We start from the raw sequence: 24,325 nt of genomic DNA, 5'->3' as shown, positions 1-24,325 counted from the left end.
GAGGCTTGAGGCTCAGAAAATGGAGGCAGAATAAAAATAGTCAAGATGGACAAAGCCAGGCTGTGTTGTAAGCGGAGTGAACTCTATTAGGGGAATTTTTCTCCTTTCTGTTTCCTACTAAAAACCAGAAACCAGTACCCTGAGTCATAGGAGCTATGTTTCCAGGAAATGCGTAAAAATACAGAGACACCTGGAGCCACATATAGGTTAGTTTATTTCCTCTGAGTCTCTGAGAAGTCAGCAGGGATATAAGGCGAACTGGTAGGAGCTGCAGGGGGCCTGAGCAGAGCTGATGCAGGGAGAGAGGCCGGCGTGGGCTGGTAGAAGAGATTTAAATATTCAGGTCCAAAAGCCAGTTAGTGAGTCTCCTTCATCTGTCTTTGGATTTTGTGTAGCATCTCCTGCATCCGCCGCAGCTGAAATAGGTGCACAGATCAGAACAAGGTGTACTGAAGAAGTGCCCCCCAGATTCTAATCCCTTGAGTCTGGGGCTTTGGTGGCCCTTATGTATGACGAAAGTGGCAGAACCACTCAACAGCCCACATATGTATCAGAGCATAAGTATAGGTCCTTCTGTTCCCAAGCCAAGAGAGAGTGAGAATTATCAATGGGGCTTCCCAAGGCTGACGGCACAACTCTCACCTCTTCATCTTTCTCCCGGATGAGCTTCTCAGTTTCTGGATCTGTCCCTGGTGGGACAGCAGGGATAGGGAAGTCAGTACCACTCTCTCTTGTCAGCTTGCTGAAGAGAGGGGGAAAGGAGGGTAGTAAGGTTGGGGGGACCCCAGCACCAACTTGAGTGAAGCCTGGGGCCTGCAGAGTAATAAGGGGAGGACTTGGGATTCCCCTGGCCAGCTTTGTCCTGGCTTCTGGTCATACTTGCGATTCCGTTCCTTCACTACTAGCCGGGTCATGCTCTGGATGCACTGTGCCCTGTAGTTCTCATAGTGTGTCTCTCGGGTCACATCCTTTAGGTCCTGCATGTGGGTACGCACCAGCATTGTCCTCAACTTGACAAAGTCGCAGTGACCTGGGTTTTCCACTGCATAGCAAGGCTAGGAGTCAGCCAGGGTCATAGGTAAAGAAGAACTCCTAAGGGCAAGGGTACTCTGGTCACAAGCTCAGAGCTTTACCTTCCACGATGCCCCAAGGGTAGAGCCGGCCTCGAACTCTCCGCCCCCTGGCTTCTACCACAGTGTTGCTGCCAATCACCGCGAATGGGATGCTTTCCTAAGAGAAGTTATGGGTTGCCTATCAGCATCCTTGTTCTCCCCTGTCCCTTTCCACTTGTGTCTTCTGCTTTGCTCTAAGATGACAGGGTCCTCTTCCACCCCAACAGTCTGTACTTCTATAGAATTCTCCTCCCCTAGGGAGGGGGTACCCTAGGGTGGCCCCACCTTTAGGGCTTGGTCCTGTAATTTGAAGTCCTCATCCTCATCAGAATCACAATCTGGGAACTGATAGATCTTGATTCCAAAGTGCTCGATCTCCTCCCGGATCTGGCAAACAGATGAGGGGGTCCACAGTTCTGGGTACCCCATCCTTTCTAGAAGCCCACCTAACCCCCTCCCTCCATTAGCCTCCCTCACTTTGCATTTCTTTCGGTCCACTTCAGAGGGTGTCAGTGTGTCTGCCTTAGCCAAGATAGGCACAATGTTGACCCGCTGATGCAGGGCCTTCATGAATTCAACATCCAATGGCCGGAGCCTGGGGAACAGGAATCGGTGACCACCCGCTAGTGGTACCCTGCCCCGTGGTGCTCTTGGCCTGTTCCCTTAGTAGACCCCGGTGGTGCCAGGAGCCTCAGGCTCAGACCATACCCGTGGCCAAAGGGTGAGATGAAGTACAGGCAGCAGTGCACCCTGTTGTCTTGGATGTTCTTGCGATTCAGGCCACTCTCATCTCGGAAATACTGTTCAAACTGCTGGTCAATGTACTCAGCCACGGGCCTCCAGCTGGGGCAAGGACAGACAAGCAGAGAAACTGTGGGAGTGGGGGCTGCCTGGGGAACCCTGGCTTGAGCCAAGTTTTGCTTTTTCTACTTTTCCAGGGAAATACCTGGGTAGGATGGGAGTAGTTCACGTCTTGATAGAAAATTAGTCTGGGTACACAGGAAGTTTGATAAATACTAGTTTAAGGAACAAAAAGGGACTGAGGGTGACCAGGCAAAGAAGAATAGCCAGGGGGCAGCAAGTGATCACCACTTAGAAACCCAGGAACCGCTGAGCTCACAGTCCAGCCTCAGAGCCTGTCTCTCCAGACCCTCTCGCCCTTATCTAAGCCCCAGTTGCTTCCATGATGGCGTCTTTGACACCAGCAATGTACACTGCCCTCTACTGCACAGCCATATGTACATTCCTCCACAGTCATCATCATGAAGCAAGGTTCCCATCAACCCTGAGACCCATTTACTTCATTAGTCCCACAAGATAAGTGAGCTCAGACAGCTGCCGTTCTCACATCACAGCATCTGTGAGTGACTCATGTGCTATCAGGCACAGGAAAACAGCACGCAGCTCATGAGGGCGCTCACTTGCTGAGAATGCTTGCCCTAAAGGGCGGGTGGGCAATCCCAGGAACGCAGGTGAAAAGAGAAAACTGTTTTCACGGTGTTTTTCTCTCATCTGCATACGCACGCCCCGGCACAAACACACCATGCACCCTGACAGTAAATTTATAAAAAATTTTTTTCAACTATAGCACAAAAAATGTGTATCACTTAACAGGGATGACAAATGGCTGTCACTTCAGTCACTATAATGCACAATATATATATGCCTTCTACTTATGAAGCACGTTTACTGGAAAACAACTGTTATGCAGACGGCATCCTCATTTTTCTTATGTTTGGTCTCTTGTCCCTTGAGAGATCATGTCCAGTAAGGGATCTACAACAGTTCCTTGTGTGTGTTAACAATGATGAAATCACAATTGATGTGTTTTCCTGAGTCTGTCCCCACAGTTAAACAATGCCTCTCTCCCCGTGTGTGTGTGTGTGTGTGTGTGTGTGTGTGTATGCACGTGTGTCTATGTGTACATAGGCGTGTGTGTGCGTGCACACTTGCATGTTTTTTTTTTTTTTTGGTTCTTTTTTTTTTTTTTTTCGGAGCTGGGGACCGAACCCAGGGCCTTGCGCTTCCTAGGTAAGCGCTCTACCACTGAGCTAAATCCCCAGCCCCCGCACTTGCATGTTTTAAGAACTTCACTTTCAGGATTTCTTCTCTTTTATCTAGTTTAATCCTCACTGCTGTGACATTAGCACTTCAAGCTCAGCACTCTCGTTTTATACAGAAGAAATTAAATTGGGGGACTGGAGAGATGGCTCAGTGGTTAAGAGCACTGACTGCTCTTACAGAGATCCTGAGTTCAAAATCCCAGCAACCACATGGTGGCTCACAACCATCTGTAATGGGATCTGATGCCCTCTTCTGGTGTGTCTGAAGACAGCAACAGTGTACTCATATTAATAAATAAATATTTTTTTAAAAAAGGAAAGCGAGTCCTCAGAGAGACTTCCTCCAGATTCTTTGTGACTCAAAGCTCAGTGTCAGTAACTGCATATGGCCTGACCCACCCATTCCTTATCTGACAGACACAACTAGCTACAAAATGGCTCTTCCTCTGCTCCCTGACTACCACCAGGGATGAGGGTATTTGTTCTGCACTCCTAAAAGTGTCCACCTTTGCATATGTTTGTGTGCCATTTATTCCTCCTGGTTGACTAACTTAGTATCTACAGAGGTACACTATGAACAGTGAGGTAGAATCACCTGGGAACTATTCTTCCTGAAGTGGAACTTTTTTATTAAAAGGCAAAGGAGGTACGCGGGTTGAAAGTGGTCCCTTCTATAGTGGAAAGCAGGTGCTAGTTGGGTCTGGAATTTCTGGACCAGCTGTCCACTGAGACATCCTGCTAGAGTAGGAAAGATGTTGACAACATAGTTATCCTCAGTCCATCTGAAACACCGATGGAAACCACAAGACCAGGACCACAAGACTAGCACAGTACTGTATTGAGAACGTTAGAAGAAATGACCACCCAGTCAGGGCTTAGACAGAGTTGACGATGAGCCGGTTATCTGTGAGGACAGCCACATGGCATGAAAATAAAGCAGGCGGTGAGGGTTTAGAAAGGCTTTCGAGGGTCCAGTTAGTCAATGAGACTCAGGGTTAGAGCACCATGGATCTACAGCCTGCAGTCACATGGGAATCTACAGTCAAGAAGGCCACGCTTGGTCTGATATTCTTCTGCTATTGAACTGAAATTCTTAAAATTACAAACACGGGGACCCACAAATCTTGTTGCTGGCCCTGCAGTTACCACTGCTAAAATGCATCATTCTGGGTTATTTTCAGATCCAACAGATGATGTAGATATGGCTGGGGGTTTTTTGTTGCTTTTTGTTTGTTTGTTATTGTTTTCCATGAGGAAGGAGAATGTAACCATTTGCTCAAGATCATGCAGTTGCTAAATGCCAATCAAGATCTGTGCACACAGGACCATCTGCCCAATTCCTTCACCAAACACACGGCCCTCTTCTCCTGCCTTTTTGGTCCATCGCCTGCACCTACTCACTTAAGTGTGACCATTACCTAAGCATTTCTCTAGTTCATGAAAACAAAAGAAAGCTAAGGGTATGTGCTTGTGTGATGCACATGTCAAAACCATCTTTCTTTTGTTAGGTAGTCTGAAAGCCACCTGGAGTTCCTTCTTTTCCTACTTCCTTCCACCTCTCTCCCTAACTCTTTCTTCTTCTTCTTCATTTTTTTCTTTTTTTGAGACAGAATGTCATATAAGCCAGGCTTCATGGTTGAGACTGGCCTGGAGCTAGTCCTTCCTGCAGCTCCCGAGTACAGGGCTGACGATGATGCACCTTGGTGCCGCCTGGCATTTCCTTGCTGTGTTTTTGTTTTTTTTTTCCTCTGCTCTTTGGATTTTCTTCCCTTCACGCCTCCCTTCCTTTCCCCCTAAACAAGATCTGTTTGCAGCATCTAAGATAATAACTGGAGGAAAGAAAGGAAGGAGGGATGGTGGTGTTCACGTTGCACCTATGCTTGCTCATGGGCGTCTGTCCCCACAAATATAGAGCTATATGCACAGTAGCGCACACTTGCAGTCCCAACAATTGGGAGGCTAATTCGAGAAAACCACTGAGTTCAAGGCTAGCTTGAGTTACACAGTGAGTATACAGCAAGAGACCCTAATCTTTAAAAGAAAAAAAAAAAATCAATCCAAGATCTTGGGAGGCAGAAGTCTGAGGTCAAGGCCTGTTTAGCCTACATAGTAAGTTCCAGGCCAGCTGGGGCTACATAGTAAGTGTCTCAAAGGTAAACAAAACCATCCACCCCCAGCCTTTTCCTCTCACTCTACAGAAGAGACAGCTGTCCAGTGAGGTCACTGATTTCTTCATCCTAGCAAATATGACTATGTCTGTGACCGAGGGTGACCTGTGTAAATGTACACAGCACGTGCGTGGGACAAGGGCAGCTGGGGCTGTCCTGGGTCAGACATACCACTCTGTGTTGTTGACTGCATCCCCGAAACCCGGAGTGTCCACAATGGTGAGTCGCAGCCTCACTCCCTTCTCTTCTATATCCACCGCATGCTTAGTAATCTCCACGGTTTGCATGATCCTCTCTGGAAGAGAGGGAAACTGAGGCGAGGACAAGCGCATGGTCCCGCCCAGCCCCCCCCCAAAAAAAGCCCACTCCAGCTAGCTTTGCTGCCCAGACAGCATCCCTTTCCACCCCCAGGCGCCTGAGGGCCTGTTCCCTGGGAACCAGCAAAAAACACATTTCCCAACACAGGAAATGCCGGTGGCTGTTGGCTCTGGCCCCAGCCCCTGCTCCAGTCTTTTTTCTTGGATTCCTGGAATCCTTTAGGGGTCAGAAACTCACTCAAAGATCAGGATTCTGGTCCCTGCCCTGCCTCTGCACCCAAATCTTTTTACACACACACACACACACACACACACACACACACACCACACACCACCCCCCCCCCCCCCCGCCCCAGGACAGGGTAGCCTTGGCTGGCCTTGAACTCTCTGTAGACCAGGCTGGCCATAGTGATCTGCCTGCCTCTGCCTCCTGAGCTCTGGAATTAAAGGCGTGTGCCACCACACCCAGCACAGCACCCAGATCTTCAGGGAGCTGGCTGATGAACTTGCCAGACCAGTTAGGTCTATGGAAAGGAGCCATGTATCTCTCTAGGAAGCCCAGGGCCTCCACCACGCCAAGGGAGGCTCCACCCCCAGTACCTGTGCGGAGTTCAGCTTCCTCCTTTCCTTACCTTCCGCACCTAGCAATTTCCGATCCCGGTACAAGTCAGTGAGGAAGAGACTGTTGACAAGAGTGGATTTACCCAGACCAGATTCTCCTGATGGGAGAGAAGACAGAGGCGTCAACTCAGGTAAAGGTTCACCTGCTCAAGATCTGGGACAGACTGCTGCCTTGCCAATGGGAGCTACATCAATCGAAAGCACAGTATGTCGGATCTGGAAATGTATACAGCCCTCTTGACTGAATGAAGCCAAGAGACTGCCCAAGGTGGCAAGGGAAGGGAGAGATTCTAGAAAACTATTAATCAAGTGCATCTTCTTCTCCCAAATCTGCACATTTTGGGCCATGCTTTAAGTGACTTTGCAAAACAGAACAGCGTCATCTGGTGCTCATTCTTTCCCTCCCCACACGCACTCCTCTGATGCGCACACATCAACTCCGCTGGAAACATCCGTGCCCACCCCAGCCTTGACCCTTCCTACCTGCCACCATGAGGGTAAAGTCAAAGCCTTTCTTCACAGACTTCCTATGAACTTGATTGGGGAGGGTTGCAAAGCCCACGTACTCCTTGTCATCCTAGTGGGCAGGAGACATAATGCATCAGAGTGAGAAGCAGCTCTGTCACTAGCCTTCCTCTTGTCTTCTAGGTCTTGCCTCTTAGTCTGAGCTCCCATCTGAGGCCTCTGGGCAGGTCTTCAGTCCCTACTGTTACTTTGAGTTTCCAATGCCTTCAAGGCAGAAACCACTGAGCCAGGTTCTGTTCTGCAGAACAGAAAGGTCCTCCTGACACATCTACCCCAGGCTCTCTTTCTGCCCTCCCCGGTCCTTCAGCACCCACCCACTGAGTGGCAAAGGCAGGGCTGGAGTCTCTACCTCAGAGGAATCGTAAGGATCAAGCTTGCCCCATGGACTGCGGGGCCTGGAGGAAGGGCTGAGAGGGGCTGGGGGACAGAAGTACTGCTGACTGTCAGAGGGCTGGGACCACAACGTGGCTCTGAACTCCACATCATCATCACAGAGGTCTGGGCTCTGGGGCCTTGGCTCCAAGATCTGGGGCCTGGCCACCCTTGTCTTGGACTCCGTTGGGTGGCAGGGTTCGCTTCCTGGGAAATCCTTCACGAACTTGCTCAGTTCAGCATCATCACTGTTGTCCTCCAGGAAGTGCTTGATCTGGGGGTTTGGGGTAGAGGAGGTGGGAATGGCAGAAGAGGGCAGGACGGGAAGATTGAGGCAAAAGATAGAAGGTGAAAAGGAAAGAAGCAAAGTATGTGTGGTTAAAAGAAACAGCAGTGAAGCCAGAGGACGCGCTCACGCCTAGCCCCGCACACACCTGCTCGCTAGCCTCCCCAAGCCAAGAGACTGGAAAGGGCTTCAGACTCCAGCCCTACAAAGCCCTGTTCTCCTAGCAGGTCATCACCGAGGCTGCTGCCGCTGGAGGTCTGTCTGCCCTAGTCAGGGCCCAGCATCCGTCCCAGAAGCAAGCAAAGAAATCGGACTGAGTAAGAGGAGGAGGAGCAGAGGCCAAAGACTTGAATGTGCCATTCAAAGAGGAGTGTAGAGTCATAAGAGGGTAGGGGTGCTGGTGGGGAGGGTGGGGGGAGGGGGCTTGTCCTCCAGGTAACAAGCCAGAGGATGGTTCAGTGCCTGCCACTGCTGGTCAGGGATCTGGGGACATAGGTGCATGTTCTACTACAGGTTCTTACTCGCAGGCTTGCTGCCCAGGCTTTAGGCCCACTGGCCATACTCGTACTCTAGCTGATGAACCATGCCCAACGTTGGCCTAAACCTCAGAATTGAAGAGTACCACCTTCCTCCTGCCCTGTGGATGCTAAACACAGAGGGTAGTCAGGGACAGACAGGTGAGCGAGGATAAAGGAAACACCAAAAAGGCCTGGGAAATATGGCTGAAGTAAGGCTAGACCTCCTACCCTAAACATGTACCATATACTGGCAGTGACATCTAGGGGAGGGGCCCCTTAGTTGCCTACGTGCCCATTTTCCCTGAACTCAGCACTACTGGAAAGGTTGTGGCCTCACCTAGGAACCACGAATGTGGGGTGCTGAGAAAAGAACTGGCGGGCTTCCCTACAGAGGTCTGTTCTATCGTCATGGAAGTCAAGTGGTTTCCCCTCTTGCCTTAGCCCCCCCTTCCCCCCCCCAGCCATGAGCTTCATAAGAGTTCCCCCTCTCCTTTGGGGGTCAGCATTCTTTGTGGGGTGCCTGGCAGTGCTGGGCTCATCTCTGCCTCACAACACCCACGTGCCACCCCCAGACAATGGACAAGGGCCAGCTGCAGAGGCTGAGTCACCCTCTGGGGATTGGCCAAGCCAGCGGGGCTACCCTGGACCACTGTGAAGTCTCAGACAAAGCAGGAGAGGTAAGATGGTCACAGGCTTCCTGCATAGCACCATTTTACAACGGTCAGAAGTGAAAGGGGCAGACATGCACACTGACAGGTTTATGCTAGAAGAGACAGAGAAGGGGAGGTTAGAAGGGAGAGTCTTGTATGACTCAGGTCCCTACACCTGCTGGTCATCAGCCTTCAAGGTTTGCTTGGAGAGGAGAGAGGAAACTGGAACCAGCATGTGGACTTTAGTGGCCCCAAAGGGCTATGCTAAGGCAAGGCTGACTACAGCTCCCCATGCCCATTATATCTGAGGGCCAACGGATTAACCATACAACCCCATTTATGCTTGTTGGCCTAGCAGAATGATTAACTGTTGCCCCTTTCACTCTCGAGTGTCCCAGCTTGGCCAAATTAATTATACAGAAGCAGAGAAAGGATGGAGTGGCTCTTGTTGTCTGGCAGCTAATGAGTCTGGGGAATTCTGGAAAAATCTCCCTGAACCACCCCAGGGTGACCCAGAATTTGATCTGGGGGTCTTGCTAAACATTTGAGAAAAGACTAAGTTTTCTCTGGGGCACCGAAGACTGGGAAGCACTGATAGAAACCCCAAGCCCACAGAGCTACCAAGATCCCAGCACCACCATCTTCCCTGCCGGACTGATGGTACACCAGCAATGGGGAAGGCCAAAGGACTCCAGACAAGGAGTTTGAGGCACTCGGCTCTTTTTCCATCTGTCTGTCTACCTCCTCCAGCTTTGCCAGGGACCAAACCATTTTCCAGCTCTGAGCCCCTATGCCGGTCAAGGCCAAGTGGGAGACCACTAAGGTCTACCCACCTCCCCAAGCACCACCTTACCCCAGCTTCAGTCCCGTCCTCGGGGACAGGGTTCCCTTGCCATCCCAGTGAATGGTCCATGCCCCACACTTGAGACCCCTGTCAGCAAGCTCTAGGTCTAATTCTATCTCCAGGCAAAGGTCCTCGAACAGAAACAGGCTTGTCTTGATGCTCCTGCTGTCATCTGGCTTCCTGGTTTGTTCCTTCCCCCTTTTTCTTTGACCCCACTCTCTGTGGAATGTTCTTCCCCGCCCCCTCTTCTCCCCTCCCCTGGGCACCCACCCTCCAAGGACGGCTCAGCTGCAGCAGGGTCAGTTAGATCCTCTGCAGCTCCCTCCTCCTCTGATTGGCTGTCCCATGCTGCCTGCCAGCTTCTTACCCTGGTGGGCACAGCACCAACCTCCCAACAAGTCTGCAGTACAGGCTTGATCCACTTAGCTTCTCTTGTTAACCCTAAGAACACTGAAGCCTGCCTGAGGACTGGGACATACATCCCTAAGGTGACTTGACCCATCAGTACATAGCGATGGCCAACCAAGGAACCGAAGTCCAAAGATTCCAACCCCCTCCATCTTTTACCTTAACTTTAAGCAAGGCTAAAAAAAAATGGTGGGATGCCCGATCATCCCCTGCACATAGGCTCCATGGGAACAGACCCACACTTCTTCTCAAGTATTCCACTGTTTTTCTGAACCAGAAGAAGCTGCTGCTCCATCATCCAGAAAACTATTGCTAAATTTCTCTGCAATAGCCACAAAGGAGTCTCTGCTCTGAGGACTCCGTCATCCAAAGATACATGACCTCTGTACTCAACAAAGGCCTCTGTGCCCTACCTCATCTTTTCTACAAAATCAGTAGAAGACTTGGTCTCTAAGGAGTGTGGGTTCAAAGCAAAGAAGGCTGGCATCCTAGAGACCAATTGAAGGGTTTTGGGGGGCGGGGGGTCGTTACAGATGGAGCATCCACTAGGAGTCAGGAGGCCAGTGTTTCTGCTGGGGCAGCAATATTTGTGAGCCTGAATAGTCTTAGTTTTAGAGTCCTTGTCTTTCTTTCTCCCAGGACAGCTGAGAAGAGAAAGCATTCCCAAGTAACAAACACCTCAAGCTGATGTGACACGGAAGTCTGTCTCAAGTCACAGGCTGGTCATTAATAGAGTCCTGTCATTCTTTTCATGGGGAAATTCAGACTTTCTAGAGCTCTTCAGCTGGAGGTCTCCACACTCATTTCCAAAGGAGCTAGGATACTGACCTCCTTCGCTGGCAAGACACAACACAGAGAAGTGTGGCCTGACATGAACCAGTCAGCCCAGGCATTTGGCTAGTTGTGAGTGTAGAGGTCTGAAACTGGACATCTGGGTAATGTGGGGTATCTTTAGCTAGAAAAGAGCAGGGTGGCCTCAGCCAAGCCAAAAGCCCCAAAACCTCAGTTGAACTGAACTTAGTGTGTGGCAGAAAAAGCCCCCCTGATCCCTGCTGAGTTTAGCACTGGAGATAATCAGTGCTCCCCCAGGCTTCTATCTTAGAACAATCAGTCTGTCCATCTCCCATGTGGGCAGAAGATTGGGGAACTGGGATAAGGACAAGCACAACTTGGCCTCTCCCAGGAACCCCCTTTTGAGTAGGTCATAGGGTCACTAACACTTCCTGGCCAAAACTTGGGCCTCTGCCTAGACACAGCTTGAGAGATGAAAGCCCAAAAGGGTGGCCTTTCCAGACCTGAAAGCTTCTGATTCCACAGGGTCCAGAGTTCCCTTTTGGCAGCTGCTCACAGTCAACATCCTGCCCTGTGGGCTGATCACCAATCCCCTCCTGCTGTAAACAGCTTGTGTCTCCCCATGCAGAAAGCAAGGTCTGAAAGAAGAGGGTGGTGTGTGGCTTGGAAGCCCTGACCCCCATACATTGTGTTTCTGGCAGGACAACACCAGAGGAGCTGGTATCCTCAGAGCCAAGGGTGAAAAGTTTTATCTGGGGTTACAGCTTTTCTTCTCACAGGCAGGTGGCAGAAATGAGTCCCCCCCCCCCAAACCCCAACCCCCACACACTGCAGAAGGACCTAGTTGCAGGGACAGGGTAGATGCAGCAGGAGGAATGTTTCCCATGGTTCTGGACTGGGAGGCAAAAGGATGGAGCTGATCATGCCCCTGCACAATAGGACACTGGACTTGCCTCTTCCTCTCTGAGAAAGGTCCAGGGGATGTGGGTCATTCTGTCATCATTCCTTTTAGTGAGGCTGGCAGTGTCTACGGATTTCCTCTGTGTTTTCCAAAGGAAGTTGGTGCTAGTCCCTGCACCCCAGGTAGGTAAGGAAGGGTCATCCAGGTAACACAGCTGACTCCCGCAAGGGCGGGGGACCCCCTACCATCCTCATCAGTGCCGTCCTCTCCAGCACCAGAGGCTACCAGCAGGCACCTCCCACAAAACTGACCTATTCCTTCCTCCAAGACCTTGGGCAGCACCCTGGGGGTCGCGGCCCGCTCAAAGCAGTTCCACTCAGAAGGATTAACTTGAGAGCGGCGACGCGGCGCCTAGCGCCAGCAGTGCCTTGTCTGAACCTAGAGCTGGGGACAGTACCTCACGCCCTGCCCAGCTAGGGCTGCAGCGCCGAGTGTCCCCTCAGAGCAGCCCGGGAGTGGCAGGCCCTGCGTTTCCGGCTGTCCTCTCTCCTTACCATGGTTGCAGCCCGAGCCGGGCCAGCTCCTCCTGGACAGCGCCCCAGCCACCCTTGGTGCGAGCTGCGCGCGGACCTCGTTGCACCGCGGGGCCCCCACTAGCCTTGCAAGAGTGCGGTCCGCTGGTGGCGGGGTGGGGCGGGGCTAGTCGGGCCTGGGGCGGGGCCTGTACCTCTGCAGCCGCGACGGGTGCCTGCGTGAGCGTCTCCTGAAACCCAGGGCTGCACCCGGCAAGTGCTTTTTCTAGAATAGTCTCTCCAGGCAGTGTTGCACCGCAGGAACTCTAGTCAGTTCCCACAGAAAAATAAACCAGCCCACCTGGCATCCCTGGAAGAGAGACTGCCTTTGCACAGGGAGGTCGAGTTGCGGCAAGAGTTAGAGAGCATTAGTAATCCCCCTCCCTCCCCGGAGATTCAACAAGGATTTAGGGGAGTGAACTGACTGAACAGCCAAGTTACTCATTGCTCATACCCACACTATACCTCCTAGGAGGGAAATGTCAGACATTCCCCACCTCCACTCAAGCTGTGAAAAAGACACAGGTTAGCCGGCAGGTTCCTTTTATTCAAGACCCCCAGATTAAAGATTAAAGAGGATTTGCTGCATAAATTATCCAGAGATCAATTGCTAGTAGGGTGGAACAAAGAGGTGAAGAGACAGAAGGGCTCTAAGAGGTTAGGGGAGGCTTGCCTGGGGCAAGCAAGTCCGAGAGAGTGCCTCCGGAAAGGCCAGCTGAGCACAACCTGCAAGGCAGGCCATTCCTCCAATAAGCAGATGAAATGCAGTGGGACAAACGCCCCAGCAGCTTTGGGAGCATTAGAAGGTCAGAAGGGTCAAAGCAGCAGATAGCTAAAGGTAGATTCTTGGGAACAGGGAGTTGAGAAGGGATTTCCTGAATTAAGTAGGGTCTGAACTGGCCAGGTTCCTGTGGAAGTTTCCAGAAACATGTCCCCCCCTGACCCCCAAAAGCCCTTCCCGAAGGGCAGGTTGACTGACTGGCCTCAGCCTGAATGTACTTCAGGCAAAGCTGAGCTCTACCACTATGGCTCTCTCACAGTACAAGTGAGTGCTAGCTAGCTAGCAAGCTGAGGAGAAACTTGTCTAGTTAGGAGACCTTAGGCAACTCACTTCACCTCAGTGCCTCAGTTTTCCATCCCCCAAAATTAAGGGGATAAAACTAGATGGTTTCTAAGTTTCTAACTGTTTCTTCTGGCTTTCTAAACATGGATGCAGTGTTGTCAGAGTGAGCTGCATGCTTCTATAGGCCTTAGAGGCAGTCAGGAACGAGGCAGAAGTTTAGCCATGAAGAGAGCCTGAGGGATATGGTGGGGGGCCTGCAAGCTTGGCTTCAGTGAGGTACCCTCTGAAACTATACATAGGTTCCAGACAAAGGTCTGTGGTAGACAGGAGACTTCAAGCTGCACCCAGAAAAACAAAGACACAAAAGGGGAATTCCAGTGCTGCTGGAAGTCTACAGAAGCAGCAGCTTGCGGTGGTTGGCTGTACCTTTTGAGTGGCAACCTTAGGCTACACTAGTCCCAAGCCACCAGCACACACCTGAAAGATACATTGTCAATCTAGTCATGTGGGTGGGAGTCAGGGAAAAATCTGCATCAAAGAAAACAGATCCCGGGCTAATGTAGCTAAGTCTATAAAGTGCTTGCACTGTACTGGAAGATCTGAACTTGATCTTCAGAAACCATAGAAAATAATTAAAAGCTGGGGGTGTGGTGGCCTACTGTAATTCCAACGTGAGGAACGTAAAGACTGGTGGATTTCTGGAGCTCACTGGCTGACCAGCCTCACCTAACTGGTAAGCCCCAGGACCCAGTGAGAGAGCTTGTCTGAAAACAAACAAGGTGCACGGCTGTCCTGAGGAACAACACCCAAGGCTGAACTCTGACCTCGTTTCCACACATACATGTTTATGCCTCCATTCATGTAAGACAAGGGAGCAGCAGGCCTGACCACAAAGTCTTGTTTTCTTTACTGTCAAATCCTAAGCCCCAAGCCATGCTGAGTGTGGACCCAGAACTATCTCAAAAGGCAGCTTGGCTAGTTTCTTTCTCTTCAGCTGTGGCTGGACTTCCCCCAGCTCTTCTCTACCACCTGCTGCTCTGGGGTCCAGAGCCTACATGTCTTAAGGCACGTTGGTGCCAGCTTGTCTTGAGAAAAGCCCCAAGAGAAGCCTTAGACCATAAAACTCTGACCCATGCCAGAAAGCATGGGTCTAAGTGGCACACCGTCCCCCTCTCACTCTGGTAACATGCTGGGTAAAACAACAGCTGAAGATAGGCTAAGCCATCCCTTTCCCACAGGCCTGTAGGCTAGCCCTGGAATACTCTGTGAGAGAGCCAGACTTTAGCATATGTTCTATGGCAACAATGTCTATTGAAAAGTCCCTTGATCTTCCTGGGCTTCTATTTCCCTCACTGAAGGAAACTGGACCCTCCCCCACAATTTCTAGCTCTTTCTCTGTATTGATCATATTTGGTCAGAGCGTAGCCCAGATCCAGCCACTCTTGCACGAATCCCTTTCCACCTTCCCACACACCCCCGTGTCAGGTGCTGAGGCCCACTTTGCCTTAACCCCTTTCATCTCACACAGCTCTGGGACTCCTTTGAAGTTCATAATCCAGAGAGGTAAGCAGTGATATTCTTGACTAGGTATGGTTTCCTGAGCATTGCTAGCATAGACAGGCAAACATCTGGGGAACAGATAGCTTGGCACAGGGGATAACATCATTCCCTGAGAAATGCAAGGCAGCAATCACAGCCATAGCCCGATACCCACAGTCCACCAGCTCCTGGACAAGGAGTTGCACGGCACCGCAGTTTTCATAAGGACACTGTGTGTGGCCAAGCCAGGACCTAAGTTTAAGACACGGAATGCTTACACTGAAAGTCAGTATTTTGGGCCTGCATGATAAGCAAAAGGCCACTATAGCGCCTCTCAGTAGCCATTTTCCATAAGTGGCTCAAGAACTAATAGTGTCTCCCTTCTGCCACAAATGAATGACTTACTGATGCTATGGTCAAGAGCTCAGGTGGAGCCAAAGTGCTGGCTTGTGTCTTTAAAGGAAAACTCAGTAAGTCTGTATGGAAGCAGACTCCCTTAAAGCATTCCCCCAACCCCCACCCCAGCTGCTGCCTCAGGTCCTACATTGTGGAACAGGCCTGAGATGCAGGTGGCACCTGTTGTGTGGCTACACAGACAGAGCAGGAGCTCTGATGCTCCAAAAGTGCAAGAGGCCAACTAACCACAGGAGGTCCAGGTGGGAGGAGCCTGGCAAACCTTCTGACGTCATCACTCCCTGACCACTCTGACTCTCCTAGCTTCCCAGCCTGTCTTTAAATACCTCCTCGGCTTTTAAGGGCATGGATTCTAGCATCCTGCAGTCTATGAAAACTGATTTACCCAGGTATTTGTCATGTCAAGTCAAAGCACTCCCCCACCCTGGCTAAATGCTTCTGTGCTAGAAGGCTTGCTGACTCATTTCACTAGACTTTGTCCTTGGATGTCCGCACCCTTTCAAGTGACCTGTCTGTATACTGTTCTCTCCCAAATTAAGCAAAACCCCCTGGGGGGCTGGAATGTGTCTTCCATTTTAACCTCAGCTGACTTCTAGCATGGGACTAGAGAATCTGTCATGTGATGGTAACTGGGCCCTGCCCCCAGGAGCTGGCTAATCAATACGCACCGGCTAAAACAGTGCACTAATTAGTTTTCTGCTCTGGTTTTAGTGCACAGGCAAGCCTGCAGGGTCTAAACTTCTCTGACCCGGCAGCACGTGTCCTTCATTCTGTCTGCTCTCAAACGCAGGCTTCCTCCTAGCCTCTTCACTCACATGGGAAGGCGTGACTGTTGCCCTCCTTTTGCTGTTCCTGACATTCTGAAATGCTGAGAACTTTACAGAAGATGCAGTGACAGGAGTGTCTGTACCACACTGTGGGGCAGTAGAATGGGATATTCCTTAGTGTTTTCAGCTTTGACAAACAAGCTCAGACTCCCAGTTTTTTTATCCTTGGAGATAAAAAATGTCTATGCCACAGGTTGCCAGAAATAGACAGTAACATGAGAAGGTAAAGCCACTAAAATGAACAGTAGCTATTATATCTGCAAATATGGACATTATCAACACCAAACCAGCTGCTGCCAACTGTGGCTATTTCAAATGTTTTCCCTCCGGGGGATTAGGAGTGCCCATGTGTGATGGGTATAGAGAGATGGGAACAGAGAATGCCCGAGTAATGCCTTCAGAAGTGACTGTGGGGTCAGCTTTTCCGGTCTAGGTCTTAGACCTACCAACACAAATTCCCAAGAACAATCACAGAGACTTTTAAATGACTTCTGACCATGGTGAGTGTACCAAGGAAGAGACTGGTCCCTCCAGCCCAAGTCTGAGTGCTGGGGCTTCTCTCAGGAACTAAGAGACATTGCTCACATTCTGTTCCCCTCCTCTAGCTTTTGTCCACCCTTGAGGAGCAGCTGTCTTTCTGCTCCCCTCCCGGCAGCTGAACCAAAGGCAGCTGAGCAGAGGGTGAAGGAACATGACCAGCTCCACTGATCAGGACAGCGGCCTTCTGGCTCAACAGCTGTCAGGACGGCTTCTGGACTGAAGAGTTTTCTTCCTCACTTCCTCATTCAAGTTGGCCCCCTGAAGTCCACCTTCCTGCTCCACCTGAGCCCACTGTCTTCCTCCTTACTAAAAACCATCCCCTCAGACATCACTAAAATACTCTAAGTGAAAGAACTGGAAATGGAGTCCAGTCAGGAGAGTTAGCTTTTCAAGGTACACTAATGGGCTTGGGGAGGCCTGGAGATGTAACTTGATGTGTAAGAGCACTGGCTGCTCTCCCAGACCCAGGTTCGATCCCCAGCACCAACATGTTGGCTCGCAGCTGTCTGTAGCTCCAGTTCCAGTGATCTGAGGCCTTTTTCTGGTTTCCCAGGGTACCAGGTATGAATGTGGGATACTGACAGGCATACTTCCAGACAAAATTACCCACACACATAAATTAGGTAAACAAAAAAGAAAAACATACACTAGGAAGTCCAAGATGTATGTGCCTGTGTGGGATTATTTTGACAACAGAAAACTAAGGATGATTAGCTGCTTTAGTTCCACCATCAAAGCCAAGGAAGAAACACGTTTTCCTGCCTTTATTACCTAAGAGCCAGCGGCCCTGGTCTTACAGTGAGGCTGGGAAATCTGCCCTCAGCTCCGTATCCAGAGGCTGATGCTGAAATAGACTATTCCACAACTCACGCTTTGTCCAGCATGAACGAGGGTCCATGAGAAGCAGGACTTTCAGTAGTAAACCCTATGGCCAACCTAACCTATCCCCAAATTAGCAAGTCAGGGCCAGAAGTCAGCAGCTGTTCATCGTGCTCCAGAACTGGCTGCCCTCGACAGGTACAAATGACCCAAGTGCCACCTGATGGGGTAAGAGGCTGTGTAGTGGGGTCAAGCTGCTGTAAAAAGCCTTCTGAGGTACCCTGCCTCATTTTCACCCCCATTGCTCTATGCATCCCAAATTAGCCTCTCAACCACCAGATAGACCAGCTGTCCTAAACCTGTGGGTCATGAGGGGTCAACTAAGACCACTGGAAATCACAGCTATTTACCTTACAATCCATAACGGTAGCAAAATTACAGTTATAAAATAACGACAAAAATAATCTTACAGTTAGGGGTCGCCACAATATGAGGAACTGTATTAAAGGGCCACGACATTAGGAAGATTGAGATCCACTGCTCTGTACCAGGCGAGAAGACTGGGGAAAGTGGGAAAGAGAATTCTCAGGATTCCTTTCAAATAGCTCGCATTGTAGGATTCTGTTTCCTTCCCTTAATGAATGCAGACACTCCTGGGTTCCTAAGAGACTAGAAGCTTTCTTTAGTAAATAAGATGCCCCAGAGCTGAGCTCCCCCAGCATACAGAAGTCAACAGGAATTTGATGACCCTCTCTCCTTCAGTGATCAAATGACATAAGACCCTTTGACATTTCAAGTCGGCCTTGGGTACCACTGAGATGACCTCCTCTGGTAACTGCCCTAATTCCAGCCTTGGTTTCTTGCATAATTGATAGATGTGGCAAGAAGGAAACCACCTCATCCTCTGATAGCCTGAGAAGTCACATCCAGTGGCCAGGAGGTCCGGTATCCTGTAGGCAAGTGATCTGGGGGCTGGACTACCCCTGTCCATCAGAGACATTGCAGCCTGTCTTACTAAGAGATGCTTTATTTCCAGAAGTCCCCAGGCCAAAGGAGAAGGCAGTTGCCCTGACCCACTTCTTGTCGAGATTCTGCTAGTACATATATGATAGGAATGCTCCCCTCGGTTTAGCCTCATCTTCTCTGGGGAGATTCCAACCTCTATCACCCTAATCCATGGGTGAGAAGCACTTCTCAACCCCACTCCTAGACAAAAGGACCTCGAGGAGCCATTCGGGAGATCAACAGAGTCATTGGCAGAATCTGGCTTTATCCATAGCTGCAGACTCAGAGGGGCTTATGAAATTCAGTATTCTCCATCGCTGTGGACCTGGAAGATTCCCAGATGAGTATTCAGTAACAAATACTGCCTTCCATGAGCCAGCCACTGGGGTTGAGCCACTAGAGAATTCCTGCTGGGAATGGAATCTGGAAGTCTCTATGGTCAAGCACTCCCAAATCAGAGGAACCAGGGTCCTTGCACACAAGGCACCCAGACTACAGGGTCTCCATCCCGGGCCTCCCTGAGGGCTATATATCCCGAAATGATAGGCTGTGAGAGCTGTTTCATGGAGACTACTTTGCCTAACTCTGTGCAAATCCTACCTCTAGAGAGCCAAAGGAGACCCCGGCCCAGCTGCCTGAGAGCCTCTCCTCCTAGCTTCTGGGGAGCAGCTTTGCTACTGAGCAGAGCTGAAGAGCTGTAATTATCCAGACAGGATAAGAGCTATTTTGGGAAGAAGTCATTCTGCTGCCAGAACTTTTGACTTCCTAAACTAAAACAAGATGCACAGAGAAGGGGGCGAGGGTGGGGAGGATGGAGAGAAGCCTGCTTAGTCACAGGCATCAAATCTTGAACCGAAGGAAACAGTACCCCTTTCAAAGGTATAGCTTTGTATTAGGGTATCTCCCTAATATATATATCCCTAAGATATCTCCCTCTGGCCTCGGAAAGAAGGCTGTAGCCACCCTCTACTTCTCCTCCTCCTGGCTCCCCATTGCCTAAGCCCCATCAAGAGCATTCATCCAGACTGTTGTTTGTTTGGGTATCTGAGCACAGACTAGTACCTATTTATATATGGTTTTTACCCTGTCCATGTCTGTCTTATCTCCCCATTAGTGTAGTCAGTATCTCAAAGCAAGGAAGTGAGTGTGTACTAGCAGAGTGTCACACATCTGAATTAAAAAACAAAACAAAAACAAAAACAAAAAACAACCCATCTACGGAATGAAGGAGCAGGATGGTCTGGAGCAGAGTTAAAAGGGACTTCCTGGGGGTTGGGGATTTAGCTCAGTGGTAGAGTGCTTGCCTAGCAAGCGCAAGGCCCTGGGTTCGGTCCTCAGCTCCGGAAAAAAAAAAAAAAAAAAAAAAAGGGACTTCCTGCTTTGCTTGGAAATAATCTCTAAGAGTGCCTTCTCCCACCTACAGCTGAACTCTGGGTCTGAGGCAGAGGGGGTGGCAGCTGCATTCCTGGACACCGCCCTTCCAGCTGTTCTGTTATCTGAGCTCTTGCTGTCCCCACTCATTTCTATCTCAAGTCAACTGTTCATCCCGGGTCAGTCAGCCATGGATGGGCCTCACTAGAGATTTTTGCTAGGCTTTGGGTTAAGAGAGTAATGTGGTCAAAGAAAAGAGTGAGGCCGGAAGAGCTTTGACCATCTTATCAAAAGCAGACCAAGAGCCCAAGCACTTAAGGGAACAGTCAACGCACTGCAAAATCAGGACACTGCCATATTTAGGACACGGGACTGCCAAGAGCAGAGCCCACTTTATGTTTCCCCAACCTGAGGACTCAAATAGTGTGTAACCCAGAAAGGCAACCCCTTTTTGAAGTGCCCTAGGCAGGAGAGGGAAGGGCCAGATGGGGAATGATCCAACCCATAGCTGCCTAGCCTTCCCCTGGAGCACTGGGTGAAAGATCTTCACTTTCTCTTCAAAGCTGCAACTTCGGCTCATGTAACATTTTTGTACAAACGTCCCTGCACAGTGCCCTTATGTGCAGCGGACAAGCTACTAACCACATACATAGTTCTGTCTCCTTCCACACCCCTCCCTCCCATCAGAGGGCAGGAGAAGGAATTAGGTAAGGGGTTGGGACACTGGACTACAAGTATCTCCCAGAAGGATTCTTACCTCCTCATCTGTCAAAACAAAGAAGTAGAAGCCAGGCATTTCCGGGGGGCAGGCAACAAATGGAATTCAGGAAGTGTCAACATGAGGAGGGGAAAGATTGTGTTACTAAAGATGGCCAGTTGACATGGGAATGGCCCAGCCCAAGTCCCTTCTTAGGCCGCAAATGGCCTAAAAACTGCAGCTGCCGTTTACTTGGTGTTCATGATGCCAAGCACTGTGGTGAGTGCTTTACACATCAAGCAGTTCACACTGGTCAGATTCTCCAAGGGATGGAGGACTTGGGATGGGAGTGCGTGCACAGGGTCCCCTCCCCCCAATGCCATCCAGCCCAGTCCTGTGTCCCATTAGTAAATAGGACGAGGGCTTATCGCGCCATACTTCTCACAAGCAAGAACTCTATGCTACCAAGACTCACTCTTAGAGGTCTGGGCCTCATGCTCGCTTGCCCCTGTGCTACCAGTGGCCAGGCATAAAGAGGAGCAAAGCATCTGCAAGGAACCATTAATGACTCCAGAGACAAGGCAAGCTGTGAGCAGGCCTAGGGATCCTACCAAGGCGAGGGAGGGACGAAGGGAGGGAGGGAATGAGGGCTTGAGGAGAGCTCTGAACCCTTAACCTGAATCACTGGGGATTCAACAATGGGCATGACTTTGAAGCAGCTGTCTTGTTCTGGTGATTTTTCCCTTAAAACACATGACTGGGGGGTTGGAAAGATGGCTCAGTGGTTAAGAACACTGGCTACTCTTGCAGAGAAACCAAGTTCAATTCCCAGCAACCATGTGGCAACTCACAACTGTCTGTAACTCCAGTTCCAGGGAATCTGACTCCCTCTTCTGATCTTCATGGGCACAGAGGCAAAAGACCCAAACACAGCAAATAAATTAAATCTTAAAAGCTGGGTGCAGATGGTGGCACAAACACAGTACAAGCAATCTGGAGGCACATAGGTCTGTGTGTATTGAAGGCCACTCTGGTCTACATAGCAAGGCCAAGGCTACATTATAAAACACAGCCTTGTCTCAAAAACAAACAAAAACCCAACCTATGATAGGTAAGATTAAGTGTAAGGACCACAGGACTTAAGTTGCATCCTTTCCAGTAAATCTACTTTGAGTTCTCATTAAAAGACGACTGTTGAAAATAAAAAAGGTTCACATTCCCAAAGGGATGACTAGGAGTGGAATTTAAGGTAAAAAAGAGAATTACCGCTCGTTTAGGTTTAAATCCTCGACATTTAGTTTCTTAACAGATTTAGCCTACAGGACAGACATGGAGGCCACCCTATCACTTGTCTTCTCACCTTCCCCCACAGCCTTCCACAAGTGCCCCACCACCACCACCACCACCAAAAGACAGGAAAATACAGACCTTTCAGCCACCAGAGGATCCGGTTGTACATTTCCTCGGAAACATCTGAAAGTAACGGAAGCTTGCTTTTTCCTGTGTGTGGAATGTCATCCTCCTTCCACACCTCCACCAGAAAGTCTTCTTAGCCCTTGACCCTTTTCACTCTCTTCCCACCTAGGAATGGGTACCGTATGCCCACTGTCCCTCTTCCACCTTCTCTGCTGTGTGCTTTAATGTGCTCTACCTCCTGGAAGCCCAAGAACCAGTCCCTATGCACCCCAACTACTCCACTTTGAAAGCAGAGTATTTAACTGAGGCTCTAGTTTGTTTTAACAGCCTTACTAGCCCCTACTCTGCCTCTGTTCTTTATTTCCATTCTGAGGAATCACTTCTGACCCTGCATGTGTTCTCTACCTTCCACGGAAGAGCTAAGCCGCAATGCCTGTTAACAGTCAATGCTCAACTCCAGATCTAACCATTTGCATTGATGTCAGCAGCGTGGAGCTCACTGAAGCTGGCAGGCAAGGCATGGAACAAAGCTCAAAGACAGAACCAACTTTGGCACTAGCAGGAAGGCAGCCTTGGGGCCCAGAATGAAGAGCGGGTGCTTTGCTGCCCATCCCAACCAATATCCCATGTCGCTAACTGTGGCTTGCAGCCGGACGGTTTGCTTCTCCACATACCGAGGAAGAAAGCATTGAACCCTTGAGAGGGTTGTTTGCTGGTGCACTTCGGGGTCTTTTGCACTTCTGTCAATGGTACCCGGTATAAAGACTCCTTTGGGGATGGTGGTAAGCTTGCTTTGTCTCTCTGGAACATCAGGTCCTCACAGAAAGAGGTTGAGTCCATTTCATAAAAGGACTCTAAAGGGTCTAGGAAGGGAGGCGACTTAGGTTCAAAATCAAATATGGATTGGTTTTGGGGTGTTTCAACTTTAGGATTCAGTAAGGCCCACCATGAGCAATCAGGCCCATACTTAGGTAAGGACCGAGGGGGCAAAGGCCGAGGGGTCAACTCAAAGGCTGCAGTGGCTTGGGTAGAGGGCTTTGGAGAAAGCTCTGAATATAGGGGAGACTTATAGGTTCCTTCAGACACTGTTCGACATGTCACATGATGAGGTGACTGCATTGACTGTTTTCCTGGGGAGATGGTCACCTTGCGTCCGACCTCACGTTCTCGGGGTGGGGACCTCACAGTGGGCTCCGTTTCGGATATTAAAATCTTTGGGGGCTTCGTCTCAATACAGAAAGAACGCTCTGGTCGAGGAGGAAGAGGGGGATGAGGGGGATGAGGGGGATGAGGGGGATGGGGGGGAGGAGGAGGAGGAGGAGGAGGAGGGGGAGGGGGAGGAGGAGCTCGTGGTGCCCCATCTAAATCTCTAAGAACAGAAAATTTGAGGCCTGTTGACAATTTCGTGGTCTTTTGCGAGGTCTTAGGTTCTGAAAGTACTGAGCTGTGACCAACTTCTGGCTCCTGGGGAGGGATCTTTCTAATAACTATCTGAGGGGTATTAGCCGTGCGACTACTATGCTCTTGGACAAAGACATTTCTTGAAGATTTGACCTCAGCAGTAGTCCTTCGGGTGGGCTCTGTTTGTATAGCTTCATCCTTCGGGCAAGCTGAAACCCTACGGGGTACTTTAACCCCCTGGGGGTTCTGGACCTTGGAGGGTGGGTCCTCCTCTTTTTCTCTTGTGAAATACAAGTGACGGTATTTTGCGTCAGAGGCCATGGAGGAATGGTAGCCAACCTCGCGCCCTGGCTTGTTCTCAGTTCTTCGTGTTGAGTCTTCCCTGACTGGACTGACAGTCCGGTTCACTCCTGCGAGATGGGAGGACAGTGTCTGGACTGACTGGTTCTTTCGATGAGGAGAGTGATGAGGAGAATGATGGCGGGGTACCTCTACTCTTGTTCGGGTCTCAGTTCCCCGTGAAGTGGAGACTGCAGAGAGGCCAGGCCCTGACTGTGGGCACACAGAGCGTGGGTAGTCTGATGTTGAATGGTGAGTGGTGGATGCAGCTTCGGCTCTTTTCTGGGAAGAAGGAGGAGGAGGAGGAGCAGGAGGAGGAGGAGCAGGAGGAGGAGGAGGACTCAGGGAGACAGCAGCAGCTCGCTGGCTTGAGGAATAATACCCATGTGTCCGCTGAGGAGCGGAGGTAGTAACCTCAGCCCCTCTGTGTGAAGAAACTGCTACCTTGGACCCATTTTTATTTGTCTTGTACACCTGAAAGACTGTGGCCTTCTGGGTAGACGCCATGTTTTATCAGCTGGCTTGTTTTCAGGATCCCGATTAGGCCTGAGTGTTTACCCTCATTGTTTTCAGAGCTGCTGTTCTTGGTCCCCCACGAAAGTGGCAGCTGTTCTAAGAGTGTCTCACAGTCCTCTCTACAATCTCTGTCTGATGATGTCATAAAAGGAGCTTCCTATTAAACACCTTGTTTTACAGCGACAATTCTTCATAGACAATTACTACCCAGATGGAAAGTAACTGCCTC

General features: G+C 50.2%; 1 protein-coding gene across 14 annotated transcripts; it reads right to left on the bottom strand.

Moving 5' to 3' along the window:
- Positions 1–195: 195 nt before the first annotated feature.
- Septin4 (septin 4) lies at positions 196–24,245 on the bottom strand. 14 transcript variants are annotated; one of them, XM_039085563.2, is made up of 14 exons: positions 22,515–24,201; positions 21,853–21,897; positions 20,485–20,492; positions 7,156–7,452; positions 6,765–6,858; positions 6,293–6,379; positions 5,515–5,638; positions 1,821–1,955; positions 1,590–1,707; positions 1,398–1,499; positions 1,134–1,230; positions 880–1,042; positions 643–742; positions 196–416 (listed from the first exon to the last, which is right to left on the bottom strand). In XM_039085563.2, exons 1-14 carry the CDS (start codon positions 24,085–24,087, stop codon positions 357–359), a joined length of 3,003 nt encoding a protein of 1,000 aa, XP_038941491.1. In that variant the 5' UTR covers positions 24,088–24,201; the 3' UTR covers positions 196–356. The 14 variants fall into 14 exon arrangements, 13 of the variants coding, with proteins under 13 accessions (XP_038941491.1, NP_001395825.1, NP_001401264.1 ...); NM_001408896.1 differs by having other exon boundaries at positions 643–689; positions 22,515–24,200; XM_063268699.1 differs by lacking the exon at positions 196–416 and having other exon boundaries at positions 637–689.
- Between the last annotated feature and the right edge of the window lie 80 nt (positions 24,246–24,325).

Source organism: Rattus norvegicus, chromosome 10 (assembly GCF_036323735.1).
Source record: "Rattus norvegicus strain BN/NHsdMcwi chromosome 10, GRCr8, whole genome shotgun sequence".
NCBI classification, from domain to species: domain Eukaryota; kingdom Metazoa; phylum Chordata; class Mammalia; order Rodentia; family Muridae; genus Rattus; species Rattus norvegicus.
Note: the sequence above shows the minus strand (reverse complement) of the source record. Positions and strands in the feature narration are given on the sequence as shown.